The sequence below is a fragment of the Talpa europaea genome (genome assembly GCF_964194135.1).
Source record: "Talpa europaea genome assembly, chromosome: 12".
In the NCBI taxonomy this organism is placed as follows: domain Eukaryota; kingdom Metazoa; phylum Chordata; class Mammalia; order Eulipotyphla; family Talpidae; genus Talpa; species Talpa europaea.
In genome coordinates this window covers 97,533,380-97,552,328 of record NC_140079.1, presented here as the reverse complement: position 1 = coordinate 97,552,328, position 18,949 = coordinate 97,533,380, and the positions used below count along the sequence as shown (strand labels likewise).

Here is an 18,949-nt window from a genome sequence, read left to right as displayed (position 1 = left end):
AGAGTATAATCTTCAGATTACCTGTGTTGTGTTTATCAGAGCACCAGGATAAATCATTGTGCAGTCATAATTATTTTCATTCTTATATCTAGTAAATAAATTTCTGTCATTCTAGTGAAAGGCAGAGGATTAGTGTGTAGATGCTGAATACAGGCTTACGGTCTGATTTAAATTAATTGTGCACAGGTTTGTTTCTAAATGATTTCAAGGCTCTGAGACATAGATCTACTAGTCTACATTTTATACAATCAAAACCCACATCTGAATATGTGGTTGCATTTTCAACAGATATTTCCAAGGAAAGATGTTAAGGGAGACAAGGGAGGAGAGAGGGATGTGATTGGGATCATTCAAAGGCAACTTGCTTTGGAGTGTGCTGAGGGGGCTAAACAGACCTGAACAGGCTGCCACTGTGCCATGCTTTGAGCAAATCAGACACGATCCTACCATTCCTCGTCAGAAAGCAATCATGACCATGAAGTGCACTTACCTAGAAAAGCAGAAGGGGAGACGGTGCCATTACTTCTAGAGACCATGACACTGATCCCCGTCTCCACAAAGGGCACAGAGAAATCCACCACTTCGGAACGCTCCTCGTTGATGGTGAGTGAACCCACTGCCATGACGGCCCGTTGATAGACCACCTGGATGCCAGCCAGAGAAAGAACAGCACATTTACCTGTCCTTCCCACCAGCCCTGAGGACCGCACCCTAAGTCTGTATGAGAATGCGTGGGATGCAAAGAGAACTTACTTCACCGATCATCCCATTCCACACATTGTTCACTTTCTTGCCGTGCTTCCCATTAGTCACCAGGTAAAGATCATAGGTAAACTTCACAGTTCTGGAAAGCTTCTTGAGGATATCAATGCAGAATCCCTTGCAACATTTTTTCACATTCATTCCTTCATTGGTTGAATTGCTGGAGAGAAAAATCCCAAGACCATAGGATATTAGTAATGGAGAACTGGTTCACAATCATTAGACACAGTCGTCTGCTAATTTTCATTTTCAGACTCAAATGAGAAAGTGGTTCTCCCAAGGACATGCAGGGAGTTTATGATGGTGAAACTGTAAAGTGTTCTTAATTATACAGTAATTGTGACAAAGGCTAACATTTATTGAGTAATTATTATTTGTATGCACTCTGCTAAATGCTTTATACCAATTGTTGGATTAATCTTCATGACATTTCTCTGAACTTAGCATATTTGTATCTGCATTAAAGGTGAGAGTTACCACCTCTTACTTTAAGAGTTTATAATACATACAACCTCTTTGAACCAGAGTTTAGTCATCAAATGTCATCTGAATTCAGTCCAACTGAATTATAAAAATCTTACTGGAAAATGGAAGACAGAGGATGAAACTCTCAGGTGAAAAAGGGTTTTGATTTATCCTATCACTGCAGATGGAACTTTGCAACCAAATGGAAAAACTAAGGGTGGCTTGCTTGGGAAAGGCACTTTCCTTATTGAGGAAAACGCTTCAGCTAAGAATCAAGAGACCTGGGGTCTACTCTGCCTTTGAGTCGATGGACTTAATGTCTCTTGATGGAGTCATCTGTCAAATGAGGGCTCATTAATAACATTTTCTCTCCCTACCTACATGACAGGAGTGTAAAAGGTGACTCTGTTAAATAGCAGTGTCCTTGAATAGGAAAAAGTCCTCTTAAAACAGAGGCAATTGCTGTCTTTAAAGTTATCTTACAATCTGCCAAGGTTATCTTTATTGCTTTGTGCCAGTCACCTGGCTTTATGTACTCGATCAAGTCTCACTCAAAGGACACACCCAACAAATTAGGAATGTCTTTCAAAAGGAAGGAAACAGGGGTCTTGCCAAGTGATAATAAAAGGTACTCAGACACCTCATGTAGGACGATTAGGACCCGAGGGCAGTGTACTTGTTTCATGTTGCTGCACTGGGTCACTCCCCTGGCTCAGCACTATGCATGCATGATGTGTGTTCTGTTTGAATGTTCCATGGTTGGCGCCTCTACATGTTGGACTATTACTTGAGCACTGAAATGATGTTGATGGAAATTCAACATCATAATGGAAAAGATGTTTCCATATTACATGATAGCTGCTGAATGTGCATGGCCATATAAAAGCAGATGAATTTATGACATATCTGTGCAGAAAAACAATGAACTATGAAGAATAGCTATTTTTGAATGGTAAGAATATTTTTTCTCTTTTTCACATTCATAGGCCAAATTATTGGCCATGAGTATACACTGCATATATCATGGACACACACACACACACACACACACACACACACACACTGAGCACCACTGATGCAGAGCTATACCTGCAGCCATCATATGGGTCAACTTGACAACATGACTTTGGTAATGTAAGTGGGCTGCAAAATGACACCATTTTTTCAATGCTTCCTTATCTCAGGCTCATAGCTCACTTCTCCTTAATCACTAATCACCCCCGGCTCCCCGTCGTCCTGTTGCTGACATCAGCTCAACCAACCTCCTTCTGCTAGTCAGGACCACCATGCCACTGTGGAGATTTGTTCTCTGCTCTGGCAGCTGGATGACCTGCTTTGAACCTGCTGCCCTCTGCTTAGAAGCCATGGGAGGTCACAGCTATGCTTGTTCACATGGAGGATGGCTGGACTCAATGCTGGAGGCAGGTACCTTTCTTATCCCCAACAATTTCCCCAGGTGAAGGGGGCTAGGCTGGACTTAACAACTGCCATAAACATCATAAAAGTGTGTCTTAAGTGCATTAAATTAGTGACATATCCCAATATGATTTCCTTCTTTGAATTCACCTGTGGCTTTTTATAAAACATGGTAGAATTGAATTCTCTCTTTTCCTTCCTTCCTGACAGGCCATGCACCCATGCCTCTCCTCCACCTTTCCCACTCATGTCTCCTTCACTCTCTGCTCCTTCCCTCCCTCTCTCCCAGCCTCTCCCTTCACCTAGTCAAGTTTCCCAGGACAGTCTGGATGTAATTTAAGCCCCAGGTTTTAGATTCAGGTACACAGGGAACCTCACTTTGTTACTGGGAATCGCAGCTAGCTAATGAGTTAATTATCACCCCACACCCCCTTACATTGGGGATGGTCCTTGATGTGTTTTTTGCCCAAGAAGTAACCCATTGTGTAAGACATGGACTAAGACCTTGGGCAAAAAGACATGCAGCAAATGCAATAGCTGAATTCACCATGGGGTTATGGAAACACAGATCAGCTTGCAATTCAGAACTTCATTGGTCCCTATCATAGTCTGTGCCTGTGTGTCTGTGTGTGTGTGGTGTGTGTGTATGTGTTGGATGTGTGCCCCACCCACACAGAAATCTGAGTGTCCACAGAAATCTGAGTGCTCATGCAATGTCTCTCTACCATCACCCAAAAGAACTAATAAAACAAAATGTGGAGGAAAGGAATCCAATAATTCATCCAATTCTTTGGTTCTACAATTCCCCAGAATGGCCAGTGCAAACAGAATGGCCTTGCAGATCGGGCTGAGTTGCTTCCGCATCCTGGGTCTGCTTCTAACAGCCTTGGGAATGTGGGTGAATGTCTTCATTTGCCAAACCTGGTTTACTTATCTGTCAGTTGAGCAGACTGATTCTTACCTTGCAGGATAGTGGTGAAGATTAAATGTAAAGTACCTTCAGCACCTCTCACATAAGTCCTTAAAAATACATTTGCTTTCTTTTCACCGAGGATTTCAGCTGGGCGCTTAATCGACAGCATGGCCATTTCACTCTACATACCAAGTCAGATCATTTCCCCTCAATTTTCTCTTCATTCCTAACAACCAGGTTAGAAGAAAAGACTGATTTCTCAGTTTATTCCCTAGCACCTGTTTTTGTTTTTGTTTTGTTTTGTTTTGGTAAGAAGACCCTCAAGACCTCATTTATCAGAAGTGAGAGACAGAGAAATTTTCCTTGGAAAGTATCACTCATAAAAAATATAATAATGTTAGCTAACAGGAATCCTTTTGGAGCCAATCAGTCTGTTTCAAAGATGCTACCTTCAGGAAAAGAAATGTAAGTAATCTGCGCTAATATTGGGGTTAATGGATTCTAGTAATTTTCTATTGCTTTCAGGTAAATCCAAGACTTTTTCTCACTAAAAGGTGGCCATGTGGCCACATGGCTGGAGGCTCTTGCAAGCCATGCACTAAACACATGAACTCGAACCTGTTCATCTGTTTTCATTCTTCAGTAGAAAAGCCAACTCTTTGGAGGAGAGGTACTTATTTGGGGGCCCTTTATCACCACACAAATGGAGACTCACACCTTGGTGATCTTTGTTTTCATCTCCAAGGCTTCTGAGTTCTAAGACCTTTCACTTGCTTGGGCAAATGAAGGCTGCTCCATTGATGCTGTTATCATAAAGCAGGCACCCTGCTAGGGTTGTGCTCCTGGCTTGGTGCCAACCATTTTGTGTCTTTATATGCCCATGTTCAGCTCAAAGAATACCCACCCAAATCAAAATCTCCTCTGACAACTACCCACATCACCCCTGCTACCTCCTTTCCAATTCATTACTTCCTACCACTGTACTAGGCTACCTCCTGGTTCCCAAACTCACCAATCTGCCCCAGGACCTTTGCTCTTGCTGCCCTCGCTACCTGAACGGCTCCTCCTTCAGCACTTCACGTGCTTCACTCCTTCTCATCCTTGATGTGACCTTAAACCTTACCTATTTGAGCTAATGGAACCCCACATCCCCCCAGTTTGTCTATCACACCACGCTACCTACAACCTTTACCAAAACATGGAGCTGTTTCCTTATTGGTTGTGTTAACTCTTTAACTGTGAACAATCCATAACTGCAAGATCCGTGTCTTCCATCTTCTCTGTTATTAATATCCCTTGTGCCATCACTGTGCCTGATAAGCAAGCTGTGTTTAATGCCTATTTGTTGACTAATCTATTCAGAATGTCAGCTCCAAAGAGGCTGACAACTCCAAAAGGCTAATCATTATTTATTGAATAATCTATTCAGAATTCCCATAACCAAAGAGACTGCTCCATTGATGAAATTTTTTTCTCCAAAGTAAAATATGCCTCTGTAATACATGTAGCAATCATCTTTTTTTTTTTTTAAATCTTTATCCTAAGTGCTGAGCTCTGGGGATTTGCATCTTGTATAATAGTAACTTAGGTTGGAGTTTGGAACATGGGGTGTCAAAACATCCTTTCATTCACCTGTTCAATCATCACCAATATTGGCGATCATGTTCTGTGCTTGGCCCTGGGGCTTCAAAGATTAATCAGCCACCTTCTCTGTATTTAGGAGGTTCATAACTCCAGAGGGAAAGACAAACTATGAGCTATGAAATGGTGTTAAGGAAAGAGACAGAATGCAATGGGCTGATATTCATGTTCTCCCCAAATTCCTATGTTCAGACCCTAAATCCCAATGTGACAGTGTCAGGAGATGGGGGCTCTGGAAGATAATTAGGTCATGAGGGTGGAGCTCTCATGAATGGGATTAGTAGCTTTATAAGAAGAGATGAGAGGACTTGTTTCCTCTCTTTTTACTCTTGGTCAAGGGACGATACAGTGACAAGGCCAACTGCAAACCAGAGGGCCCTCAGCAGACACCAGATCCCCACCACCTTGACCTTGGATTTCTCAGTCTCCAGAGCTGTGAGGAGCATGTGTGTACTGGGTAAGTCACCCAGCCTACAGAATTTTGCTACAGCTGCCCAAACAGACCAAGATATGGAGAGTTATCTGGGATGTTGTGTATGTAAAGAGAACTAATCCAGATTCAATGGACAGGTAAGAATTAGTCAAGGGAAGAGACATGATCAGAAAGTGCACAGAAAAATAGTCAACTTCAATCCAAGCACAGCCTTTTCCTTTTGTGAATCCCCCCCACAGGGTGGCCTTATTACTTGATGCTTACATTGTCAATGACCATAATCAGGGCCTTGTACCTGACTGTGAAGCTTTAAGCTTCTCCAAAGGGTTTACAGATTAGGGGCAACCCTTCATGAGGGACTTACAAAAACAAAAGTCAATTCTTCAATTATGATAAAAGAAGAAATGATAGCTCTGCAAAGCTCTCTTGCTGCTGCTGAGCTAGGAAACCAGATCAGCTCCACCCCGAGTCCACCAGAAAGCCTTATGGAAGGTATATGTTGACACCCAAGTGAAGTTTTGAAGAGTTTTATAAATTTTGGATCTGGGAAATGCAAAAATGATGTAAAAAAAAGTAGAAAGATACAGGTTGGGGGAGTAGCTAAAAATAAGAAAGAAATAATTACTCAGGCAAAGACAAGGGAGAGTTGATTCAGCACCATGATCAGGAACGTGGCTCTGGGCTACCTCCTCCACTTACTAACTGAGTGACCTCGACTGGCCTCTCAAATCGTCCCCAAACTCTGCTTTGACATGTTTAAAGTAAGCACAACCATCTCCCTTCCATGGCTGTTGTTGGAATTAAATAATGCAAACCACTTGGTGTGGTTCTAGGTATTTAAGCCTTTTAGAGAATTATTTCTATTACACCTCTCATAATAGAATCTATTTTATATTACCTTTCCTTATTTTATCACCAATAGTGCCATTATTAATGACACATGCTCCTTTAAATGACTGGGCACATCCTCCCGCCAGGTGCCCAGACTCACTTGATCTTGACGAACTTCCGACAAGGCACCGTGCTCCTCACACACGTCTCTGTCAGCGGGTCTATGTCCTCCACGATGACGAAGGGGGCCTCCTCCAGGGTGACGATGCTCAGGTGGTTGTCGTCTGGCTCGCAGTCCGAGAAGGACTTGTACCTGGGCCACACGGCGTGCCGCAGGCTCAGCGTCTGGTTCTCCCACTTGCCCACCTGCATGGGAAAGACAGACACTCCTGTGTTTCCTGGCACCACCATCTTCTAGAAAGGCAAATCCTTCCCCTTAAGAGGATGGGAGAAGAACCCGGCCAGAACTTCAGGCCTTTTCTGTTGCTCACCTCAAAGTACACATCTGTCCATAGATTAAGAAAATGGAGCTAAAGAGGAAGCAGAATCGGGGGAAGCTCTGTGCCTGGGCTGTCCCCAGACTAATTAAATAGGGGGTTCTTCCTGGGCACTGATACTTTTAGTGCTCTCTGGATGATTCTAATGGCCTGCCAGGGTTTGGGACCACCAACGCCTTGAAAACAGCACAGGCTTTCAAAATGAGACCCGTCTGGGGCTGAATCCCCGACTCTGCCACTTACACTGGTACAACCACAGGCAAGTTCCTAAGCACCATCAGCATCTCTTCATCTGTTAAACAGGGACAATTTCACCTTCTTTATAAGGTTGGCATGGGAGCGACAAAGGGCAATTTGTGAAAAGCATATAGCAGAGCTCTCTGCACAGGTAGGGCTGCCATATGCTTCTCTGAGTAGAGGAGAATGAAAAGGAGGAAGATACAAAATACAAAGGTGCCAAGAAAAGGGACCGAGAGGAAAAGGATGTGAGTATGGTGGGAGTGACCACAGCGGGGGACAGAGGGGGACAGAGCGGGAGGGAATCACAAGCACCACCATTTCCAGCTCAGCTGCGAGTCTATTTCAGTTGCAAATGAAGGTGAACTTTTATGAATCGGGTGCAGAGTGGAGACTTCTACTGCTTAGCGTACGTCAAGACCTGTCAAAACAGAATCGATTGTGTTCCCTGCGAGCAGCCGTCGGCATCTTGGAGAAATCAAATTGAAGGCTGTATGTTTTGAACCTTAATTTTATCTGACAACTTATTGGCACTGTTCACACACACACACGGGGAGCAGGCTGCCCCCCCCCCCATGCCATGCTTCCTCCTTCCTTCTCCTGCTTCCACGCACAACTGCTTGACCCCACAGGTCAGAGCTTTATTTGCAACACCAACCTCAAGCAAAATGCCTCCACTGAAAAGCTAAGCGCTGAGTGCAGGCTTCTCTGTGTTGATGTGACCCCCTCCTCACCTCGCCTCCTGTAATGCAAGTGTCACCAGAAGCGAATCTCAGCCCTTAAAGAGAATTCAGACACGGGGACACCAGGAGAGATGATTGGGTGGGGCAGGGTGATGAGCTCATCCTCTGGCTAGAAAATTTTCGTTGCTTGTAGGGAAACATCCCTTGTGATCAATTACAACATTGTCAGCGATGCCGATACCTTCCCTTTTAGATGGGAAGGACATTAGAGGAATTTGATTAAACATGTTCATCTCCCCAGGCTGAGATGTTTAACAAGGCCTCGTGACACAACTGCCTGGGACATGACAGTCTGGCTCCAGCCTTTGGTAGCCATCAGCCAGCAAGTTCCCCATATGTCGGCTACCTCGGTACTTCAACACGCATTATTCCTCCCCTGGGAAAATGGTGAGTCTCAGTGGCAGAAGCACTGGCTGAGGACGTAGAGGCCTTTGCTTGGTGTTGGTGTTTGTCCTCATCTATAACAGGGATGCTGTGGGTGGGCTTGGAATGCAATCTCTAAGGTTTTTCATGTCTAAGGTCCTGGCGCAAAATACAGAGAAACTTGCCCGTCCAACTAGATCCTGACTTTCGATCAGATGCCCAAGGCCAATGTCCTCAGGGACAAGTCATTAGTAGTGGAGGGTAAGTGAGCAGGTGCACAGTGAGGTGTGAAATGAGTCCCTAAAATGACCAATTACATAGTTAGGTAACTGACTGACCAAACAAATTTGAGGGGAAAACAAAAACAAAAAGCACCCCCCCGCCGCAACAATAATCCAAGAACCAGGGTGTGAGATGTGTGAGGACTTGCTGTAAGATCTTCATGCTTTTTCTATGAATCGAAAACTATTCTAGAAGGAAGATGCTATTTAAATTTTCTTTCTGAAAGCACATGAGGAAGTTTCATTTTATTTTATTTTTATGCTCAGTGAAATAAGCCAGAAGGAAAAAGAAAAATATCGGATGGTTTCACTTACAGGAGGAATAGAGGGGAACAAAATAAGGGATCAGGGGAAAAAATAAAAATAAAAAACAGGAGGGAAGCTTTAAAACAACATATTCTCAGCGAGACAGAGCAACAGGTGTGCCCAGAATTTGAGCTCTGAGAGCATCTCCTGGTCCTACATGCCAGCTGTGCCCCCTGGGTTAGCTGCCTTGGTCTCACCGAAAAGACGGGATGATGACAGAGGAGTAACCCATAGACGGCTGGGGGCACAAATTAGTGACGACATGGAAAGAACAGAAATGTCCAGCAATCGCGAGAGAGGGGCAATGTGTTGCTATTTTGTTGTTGACATCAAAAAAAAAAAAAAATAGGGGAGTTCAAGTGTTTGTGTGTTTTAACTAAAGGAAAGCATTTCTTGGGCCTCCCCGGTGGTGCAGTGGTTGAGCGCTGCTCTGTGAAGCTGTCCACAGCCTCTGCAGCGCGGGTTCGATCCTGGCTGGCCAGGGAGATTTCCACATGGTGCACAGACCTCTCCTGCCGCACCCGCTGCTCCCCTCAGCAGTATTTTCGGTCATTCTGCCTGTTCTGCTCCCCACTCTGGCTCTGGTGAATTCTCTCACCCTCCCACACTTCTGACTGTACCCCAGCTCTTGTATAAATAAATAAAAATATATATATATATATATTTTTAAAAAGGAAAGCAGTTCTTGATACTGACTTTAGTTTGATGGGCTCACAGTTCTTCCCACGTTGGTAATTTTCCCTTTCTTCCTTTCTTCCTTTCTTCCTTTCTTCCTTTCTTCCTTTCTTCCTTTCTTCCTTTCTTCCTTTCTTTCTTTCTTTCTTTCTTTCTTTCTTTCTCTCTTGGGACCCTCGCCAGTGGCCGGGGATCAAACCGGCGCTGCAGAGGCTGAGAGCAGCCTTGCAGCCCAGCGCTCAACTGCTGCGCCACCAGGGGAGGCCCCTCACGTCAGTAATTTTCATCACAAATCATAACACTTTACTTTTCCCTGCAGTTTTATAATAATCTGCTGTTTTTGCTTATCCAGCATCCATTTCCCTTATTTTTGGTAACAATGTATTGATTTTCCCTCCAGAGAGACCCCTACCTCCACTTTCAATAATAAGCACACGTTCTTTATTTGGTTAATAATTGGGGCCACCAAGGCGCAGCGATTAGCTCAGGGGTGTGCATGTGGCCTAAGCTGACCAGTGGCAACTTTCCTGGCACTTTTGTGGGACTATTGGTATAGGGTGGTCAGGACCTGAGATGAATAAAGAAATAAAAATAGAGAGAAGAGAGCAATGAAGTGGCAGCAGCCTGCTTAAGATCTTGTAACAATCAAAGTTGACATCATTGGGCATATACTTGTACTAAGCAATATTCTTAGCTCTATTTAATTCTTATAAACATCACACACACACACACACACACACACACACTTTCCACATTTCACCAAATGTACACCCACTTCGCTCCCTCTGCCGCCCTTTTCCTTCTACCTGGAATTCCTCTCCTTTTCATCCCTGCCGACTGCAAGCCGACACACAAACACAAATGATTTTTTTTTTAAATTGAAAACAGTTCCCAGCTCACCCAAATAGGCTGTATGCGAGGAGAAAGAGAGCTTTGCCTTCCAAATATACTGAATTCTGGTGATAAACCTTGGAGTGTTTTCAGCAAATATACTGAGGTTTTGAGGACAAAGGAAAATAATTGACCTCTGATGGAGAAAAGTGATTTTGTTAAAAGAACTCTAAAAAGGGAAAATTAACTTTGTGGTGGTTTTTTTGGGTCCGTTCTTACTAATAAAAATTTAAATACAGTGCTTTTCGAAAGCTAATTGCTCTTCAGCTCCTAGAAAGTGTTTTGTGAAAGGGCAGTGATTACTTATCAAAATATTCAGCTAATATTTTCTTTGAACAGAGATAATTTCATCTCCAGAAAGTTCCTTAAGTTAATAGTCACCTCTTTGAGACTGGATAAGTCCAGAGAGATGTCAGAGAGGCTTCAAGAGATTAGAAAGCACTTGATTAAAAGATGTGTGTGGCTTTTCTTGCAAAGAGATGTGAACCCTGGCTCTCATTTGACCTAGTCATGAAATGCTTATAAGACAATTAAAATCGCCTTATAATGGGGCTCTTGGACTCCTAACCGCCTCCAAAAAACATATCTAGAAAACCAAAATCATAGCTCTCCCCAGCACTCATGTCACCTGCAGAATCAGATTCAGACGCTCTCTTACATGAAAGGACCCTATCACGCTGGTCCAATCAGCCTCACCACACTCTCTCCCTCTAGTTCCCACACCCTGTACAGAAGCTCACAAAAACACACACAGGTGTCATTCACAGCCACTGACACCGATACCTCCGCGTGCCCACACGTGCACAGACACATAGGGATAACTGTGTGTAAGGAGACATGCGTTGTGTGCATGCACCTATGCACCTACACCCAGTCCTATACATGAACACACACCCACACATATACACTCATGGCTACCTGAACTCACGATACACGCACACGCTCACCTCTACACACACGCACGACTACACACGCACATACAACCATGAGCCACAGACACGTCCACTTTCCACATTTCACCAAATGTACACCCACTTCCCTACCTCTGCCGCACCTTTCCTTCTACCTGGAATTTCTCTCCTTTTCATCCCTGCTGACTGCAAGCCGACCCACTATTGCCATCTCCAGCCCCAATACCACTTCTCCCATGGAGCCTAATTCTCTGGCTGGAATTCATTTTTGCATTATCTGTGTCTCTGGAACATTCTCTTTCCCTTGAATTCCTTCACTCGTTCATTCATGAGCTCAGCACACAAGTGACTGGTGCTTTGAGCCAAGTCAGGCCCTGCAGAGGCCCTGGGGCTACAATCCCGAGCTGTCCTCAGGGTGTCCTGTCTGTTTGGAAACTACTCTGCTGGAGCAAAGCAGTGACACGCTGTGCTGGGGGTGACAGGGACGTGAGTCGCAGGGTGCTCAGGCCCTGACAAGTCACCAAAGGGTGCTCCGTGTAGGAAGCAATTCCGGCTCTGAGCAAGGCCAGCAACATTAGCGTGTAGTGTGTTAAGGGCTCTGTCTTCATCCTGGGGCAACTGAAATGCTGAGCGCCGGAGGTGGGGATTCTTGAAGACTATTAACCAGGGAGTGAAAGATTTGGAGCCCCGTTGGGTGGGTTAGGAGGTGGCTGTCCTCATCTGGGGGAGCCTGGCAGAGGCCACTGTGTGAAGCTGCACCAACTCTGAGATCTCAAGGGGGGAGAGTAAAGGGAACTTGCTGGTGATTTGTATGAGGCGCAAGGAGGGAGGGCTCCACTTGCTTTGAATCCCGGTTCTGTTGAATATCCGGGCCAGCCTGTCTTCCACGGCCACGTGACCCACATCAGCTACAGTATTACTCTCCCCCAACCCAGTTCAATAAATATTTGCTGAACTGAACTCGATTCTGACTGCAGCACAACATCCGATTTTACTTAGTATTCAAAGTTAAAAGAAGGAAGTTGCCTGTTTACTCAGCACCTCTCCTTGGAGACCAGACCACAGGGATTGCAAAATTAAAAATCAGAGAGGAAATTTATTAAAACTGACGATGGAAGCAGAGTTCACACTGCCTCTGTTCTGGCTTGACCAGCCTGGTTAGCTCACAGGGTGATTTCATAACTTCGGGGGAGACCAGGCTTAAAACAAACACTTCACGTGGGCAAAACAACAGAAAACATTTCATTTTGGATAATAGGCGGTGATTTACTCCTAAGCTGGAGAAAATATGAGTAATTAACTCTTCAGGAAGATGAATTTAAGGAGAAAAACAGAGCAAACAGGAGGCCAATTTCTCTCCACCTGAAATGTCTTGCAAAGGACAGGAGCTGAATGGCCATGAGGGAAATGGAAAATGATTTAGTGCCATATTTAGCATACAGAGCAGCATCGATTAGCGTCACGTCCCTGCCTGTGCATGCAAGGCTAATGCTCAAGCAGCTGGTCCCAGCTTTACACAGATCATTTCAAGTCTTGGGCGGCTACTGAAGCCAGAACCAGGGCTGAGGTTGATTGATCTGGAAACTACAACAAAAACGGCCACTAGGGAGGCGCAAATAAGTTGTGCGCACAAGCCATTCCAAACCGGTGTGATCTGCAGCACTTTGCTCTGCAGTTCAGGGCACCTTTTCTTTCTTTAAATTGAGGTAACGTTGGTTTACAACAATGTATCTGATTTGAAGATATGGGTCTGCACCTCCTCAGATGTATGTGACCAAGCGCACCCAACCCCGCAACCTCATAGTCCTGCACCTGAGCCCAAGTTTGTCCAAGACAGCTCGAGGGGCCGCACTGGACTAAGCTCTCCCCTACAGGATACGGGCGAACGAGCTTCTACAAAGAACTGTTGGAAGGCAGGTGTAGGTCACCCCTATCTCATCTTTAATGTCCCAGGGCCTCAATGGCCACATGCAGATTGAGACTAAGAATTGTTGTTCAGATACGGGTAAGCGCCCGCTGCCTTTGAATGCACTGTCTTGAATACACTTGTGGAAGGTGGTGGGATTTCCACACCTTTCTGCATTCTTAAGAATGCAGACTCTGAAATAGCAGGTCTGGGATGAGACCTGGAACCTGACTTTTTCATCAGGCTCCAAGGTCATTCTGTTGCACGTGGCCTAAGGCCCACATTGGAGAAGCACCTAAAGGTGGAACCGATGGACACCGGCAGGACCCAGTGTGGCATAAAGGAGAGAGATGGAAATCTTTCTTCTTGGGTTACTTATGTAACCAGTGGCAATTGCTGGCAGATCTAAATGAGTTTAATCAGCTATTAGAGCCTTAATTAAATTCCTCTCAGTTGAAATTTCAGAATTGCCTAATTGTTACACAGCTCACATTGGAGCAGTTGATTTTTTTGCTCCTATAATAACTGCTCTCCAGATAATCTAATATCTTTATGGATAACAGCGTCAACTGCCTCAGAACCCAGCACTGGTCTGGTAATTCATGGAGATGTATTTTGATCAGTGTTATTCCATGAACAACCTGCGTATCTGCCTCCATTCTCCTCTTGAGGCTCAGCCAACAGAAGTGTTCAATGTCTGTGCAACCTCAAATTTAAAAGTGAAAGTCTCTGGAACAATAGCTGCCATTTTCTTCAGAAGTTCATTTATAATCTTCAATCCTCCAGAGCCTGTCTGCTCCCAGGTCCCCGGGGACAGATAGACATTCTATTTCTTTGGTTTATTTTTAATTCTCGGTGTGCTCTTACAGGTGATGTGTCCCGGCAGTCAGCTAAACACTCAGCAGTGTTTTCTTTCTCTTCTTCGGTTCCACATTGGAGTGACACAACATTAGCGTCTTGGAAAATCAGCAAAAATAAAAAGGAGCTCTCCTCTCATCACAACTAATTTTTGGAATACGCTCTGGGGAGCCCTTCACTGTGTAACTTCTACATCAGTCAGTCCTCCACAGGCCGAGAGAATGATTATCAAAGAATCAAAAAGTACAATAATTGGCACTGCTTGAGGAGCTATGCTCAGAATGACATGTATTTTCTCATTTCACCTTCACAGCCCTGTAAAGAAGAGGCCATCAGCACTCTTATTTGGCCAGCTGGCAAACTGAGAGCTTAAGTGGCTTCTCCAAGGTCAACAGGGACAGAAGGGCATCAAGAATCAGGGCTCAAGCATCAGACATCAGGGCTGGGCCAGTGCCAAAGGCCATGTCCCCACGGCAACTGTCAGGCTTACTTCGTGAAATGTGAAGCTGGACGGGGCAGTGTGCTCTGTTGAGTGACTATTCCAGGGATTGGTTGGAAAGTGAGGTGCCCAAGAGCAGACCCACCCATGTGGGTAACCTTCGCTTTCTAGGGACTCAGCAAAGACTTCTTCGCCTGTGAGGTGGGAGAGCACAGGCAGACCTGGTTGTCTTGCAATTTGCTTTCATATGCGACGCTGTCATTGCCTCGGTTTCCCTGCCAGCTGATTCTTCTGAGGGCCTTGAATTCCACCGGGGAAAATTCCTCTTCTGGTGGAGCTGCGCCGAGCCCCTGCAGCCTCAAGACAGAGGTCCACCTCTGCTCACCCTGCCGTCCACAGGCGATTAGGATAATAGATCAGAGGAAAAACATCAGCCGCTCAGATGTGAACGGCGTGACAATTAGGTAATTTGGGGATTTCAACCAAGAGGAATGTAATTAAGGCTCTAACAGCTGATTAGACTTTTCTTCGCCTCTGTGGTAATCTCCAGCCCTTACGTAAGGGACCGAGGAGGGAGGCTCATCTTCCCTTTGTCCCATGTACTGGGGATGCTGGTGGCCGAGACAACGTATTCCGTGGACATCCCTGCATTATCATAACCTGAATCTAAACTTGCTTGAACTCCCTAAAGGGCTGCTGCCTTGGGAAGAATACCAGAACTCAGACAGCTGTAACAAAACAGCTCCGAGGGGGCCATGATGGAGAGGGGGCGACATCAAGACAGGTGAAGGGGACGGATAACTGGAAATGCTGAGCTGAGGTCAGTGCCCCCAGGAGTAGCAGTGATCCCCATTATTATTTTCAATGCTTTCACAAAGACAATTTAGAAATAAGATAGATTTTCTTTTGACCTTCTAATGTACTTTTTCTAGGTAAATTCCAAAGATCGTGTAGTTCCCACTTTGAAGATAAATGAAATGCCATTTGCAATCTGGGAGTGTAAATAGTTCTTTTTTTGGATATTTACCGAGGGTTATTTAGCAACTCTTGTTCCTTCCACAGAGTGGCCGGTGAGAGTTAAGATGTAGCCACGGGAGACACACTCTGCCTTGTGAGGAGGCAGGGAGGGCCTCCCCTCTGTTGGGATGGTCAGTTCGCTCTCACCAGCCTGACAATTACGACAAGGTTGGGCATGAATCTAGATACAACTCCTCGTACTTGGGCTCGACTTTTAAAACATGTAAACCTGAAAAGTGGCAAAAATTGGGGGCTGGGGCTGAGTGTGTAGCAGCTTATTAAAGGAGATAAATTCCAGGTAATTAAATTGCAGACTAAGGAAGAAGAAGGCGAGGAAGCATCACACCTGACTTGAGAGAGAGAACTGGCCAAAGGCTGACGGATTGCCTCACTCAGCGTTATGGAAAAAAGCCGATTTCATTTCGCCCTCGGCCCTGAGCATTCAAAGTTAACCTCATTGACAGTGTCTGCAGAGCCTTAAAATCAGGTTATAAAACCTGGGGGCACTGATCAGTTGCAAAGCATTTCATCCCCTCGCCTGTGAAGTTCCTGAGTTGGGAAGGTTCAAGGTTTTGGAACTTGGCGCCTGGTCTCTGATGGGCATTTGTTCTTCTGCATCTGGGGCAAAATAATACATTTAAATCTTTGAGCTGGACCGTCTCCTCCTTCCAAATGAAAGGGCGAGCCAGGGGCTGGTGCCCAGGCCCTGCGAGTTATTATGAAGACGCTAACGGGAGCCCGTATGCAGGGGCGAAATCCATCGCTGGGATAAAATGCACACTGATCAGCATTTCGGGCCTCCTAAAGTAAGATGGTATTTTGACAATCGCTTAGGTCTGGCCCTAAACTACTTTGCTCCAGGCTTGTCTGAGCCCTAAAGTATTCCAGCAAGATGTTCCTTTGAAATACTAAAGCCAACAGAAGATTTAATGGTGAGGAGACAGTAATAAGCTTAACCACAGCTTTGCCCATGTTAAAAACATGACTGTCAGGAATGGGAGGGGAGATAGGAATCCCCGTGGTGCGGCCAGGTAAGCCTTTGCTATTTCAGAAAATGAGGCCTGTGTAACCTTCTACTGTCAATCCAATCTCATCTCTTCATCTTACTAATCAACAGTTCAGGAGCCTTGTGTCTTGGTGACCGAGCAGGCAGCTACCCAGCCTTTCTTTCTTTCTTTCTTTTTTTTTTTTAAAGCTTTATTTATTTATTTATTTATCCAAGCACTGGGTACAGTCAGAAGCGCGGGAGGGTGAGAGAATTCACCAGAGCCAGAGCAGGGAGCAGAGCGGGCAGAAGGACCGAAGTACACTGCTGAGGGGAGCAGCGGGCGGCAGGAGAGGTCTGCGCGCCATGTGGGACCCTCCTGCGTTGGCCGGGGAGCAGCCAGGGATCAAACCAGCGCTGCAGAGGGCAGCTTCGCAACCCAGCGCTCAACCGCTGCGTCACCGGGGAGGCCCCAGCCTTGCTTTCTTTCCCTGGTGAACAACGCTGGCAAACTCGGTCATATAAAAGAACCCTACACTTGGAGTCAGAAGGCCCAAGTTCAAGTTTACCTGGGATGCTTATGAGCTGTCATGAATTTAAATTATAAATTTTATGCCCCCCCCCCCGGTGGCATAGGGGTTAAGTCTCAGCTATACCATGTTGTCACCTCTGGGGCCTGATTTCGATCCCCAGCAGGGACACTCCAGTTCTTCTACACATAAATAAATAAATCCTTAAAAAAATTTAGAATCACACAAATCATAGAGAAAGGCACAACCCCAAATTCCCAAATTCTTTGAGTGTTACAACCAAGATGCAAAGCTATCCCCAAGGCTTTCAGTCTCTTAGGGTTGGATAACATTGATTCATCGGCTTATTCATTGCACAAATCTTTATTAAGTGCCACTATGTGTCAGAAACTACTGGAGCCAGAGTGGTAAATAGACTCTGAGCTGGGGGAGGAGGGGTGGGTCCATAAACTTCAGCTCAGGGGCCAACTGCTTTGGACAGCCCAGAAGCTAAGAATACATTTTACATTTTTAACTGATTGAAAAAAATGCAAAGAATAATATTTTGTGATGGATGAAAATTTTGTGAGATTTGAATTTCATAAAAAAAATGGAAACACAGTCATGGTCACTGTCTTATATGTCATTTGTGGTTGCTTTTTTTTTTTTTTTAAAGATTTATTTATTTATTTATTTATACAAGCACTGGGTACAGTCAGAAGCGCGGGAGGGTGAGAGAATTCACCAGAGCCAGAGCGGGGAGCAGAGCAGGCAGAAGGACCGAAGTACACTGCTGAGGGGAGCAGCGGGCGGCAGGAGAGGTCTGCGCGCCATGTGGGACCCTCCTCTGGTGGCCGGGGAGCAGCCGGGGATTGAACCGGCGCTGCAGAGGCTGCGGGCAGCTTCGCAATCCAGCGCTCAACCTCTGCGCCACCAGAGAGGCCCTTTTGTGGTTGCTTTTGCATAAAACAGCAGAACTGAGCGGATGCCATACAGATCATATGGTCCTCCAAGCCTAAAGGATGTACCAGCTGCCCTTGACGTGAAGTGCTTGCCCATCCCTGCCCAAGGCTCCATCCATCAGGGAAAACCATAAGAAGGAAAGGTGGAATAAAAGCAGGGGGTGTCAGCAGCAGGAGAACAGATCTGCTGAGAGAGGGAGGGAGTGATAGGGGTAGCAGGCAACTGAGGGGGACTGTGGAGCAGGTAAAAGAGTCGGGAAGTCGAATGGAGAGAAGGGGCGTCTAGGCTGAGTGAACAGTGCGAACGCTCGCACAGAAGCGGAGCCTGAGGGGCAGGTTTGTGGTCCAGGATGCTGCCCAAGTTGGCACAGCACACAAAGCAGATGAGGGAGGAAGCGGAGTGTGGGTAAGTGAAACATGGTTACAGACGCTGGGTTGAAATCCCTTTGTGCACATTGGGATGAGATTGCATTTGAGCCCAATGGCAACTGGCCTTGGGGTCCCTGCATGATTGAGTCAACACCTGGGGATATTACTGGTGATTTTATCTGTGTGTGGCTGGCATTTATCAACTATATTTTGGGAATTGTCCAATTTTCAAATAATTATACGATTTCCTTCATAAATGCACTGATACCTGTCAGACTATTGAGATGAAGTTAGAGGTCAGGTTTTTTTTTTACCTTCTCCCCATTCTCTAGCACCAGCCCACCTTCACTGCTCATTCCCGTGGGAGGAAATTCACCTAGAATTGCTTGATTTCAATGGTTCTAAATCTAGACAATCCACAGCACTCTCACCCGGCAATTCCTATGAGTCTTCTCCAACATCACTCTGACCACTGGTCCCAGAGCTACTGTTTCCTCCCAGTCCACCTCACCCCTGGTGCCCCCACCTCTCCTACCCCG

The 18,949-nt window shown here is 45.5% G+C and overlaps 1 protein-coding gene across 1 annotated transcript in view; it reads right to left on the bottom strand.

The window, feature by feature from the left end:
- Nucleotides 1-18,949, bottom strand: part of GRIN2A (glutamate ionotropic receptor NMDA type subunit 2A) — a gene marked incomplete at its 3' end in the record, with an annotated part of 327,135 nt that overhangs the window by 60,411 nt on the left and 247,775 nt on the right. The window contains exons 4-6 of the mRNA XM_084250771.1: nucleotides 6,622-6,827; nucleotides 754-922; nucleotides 491-644 (exon numbers count right to left, since the gene is read on the bottom strand). Of these exons, the coding sequence (XP_084106897.1) occupies nucleotides 491-644; nucleotides 754-922; nucleotides 6,622-6,827 (529 nt within the window). The remainder of the gene's footprint in view (nucleotides 1-490; nucleotides 645-753; nucleotides 923-6,621; nucleotides 6,828-18,949) is intronic.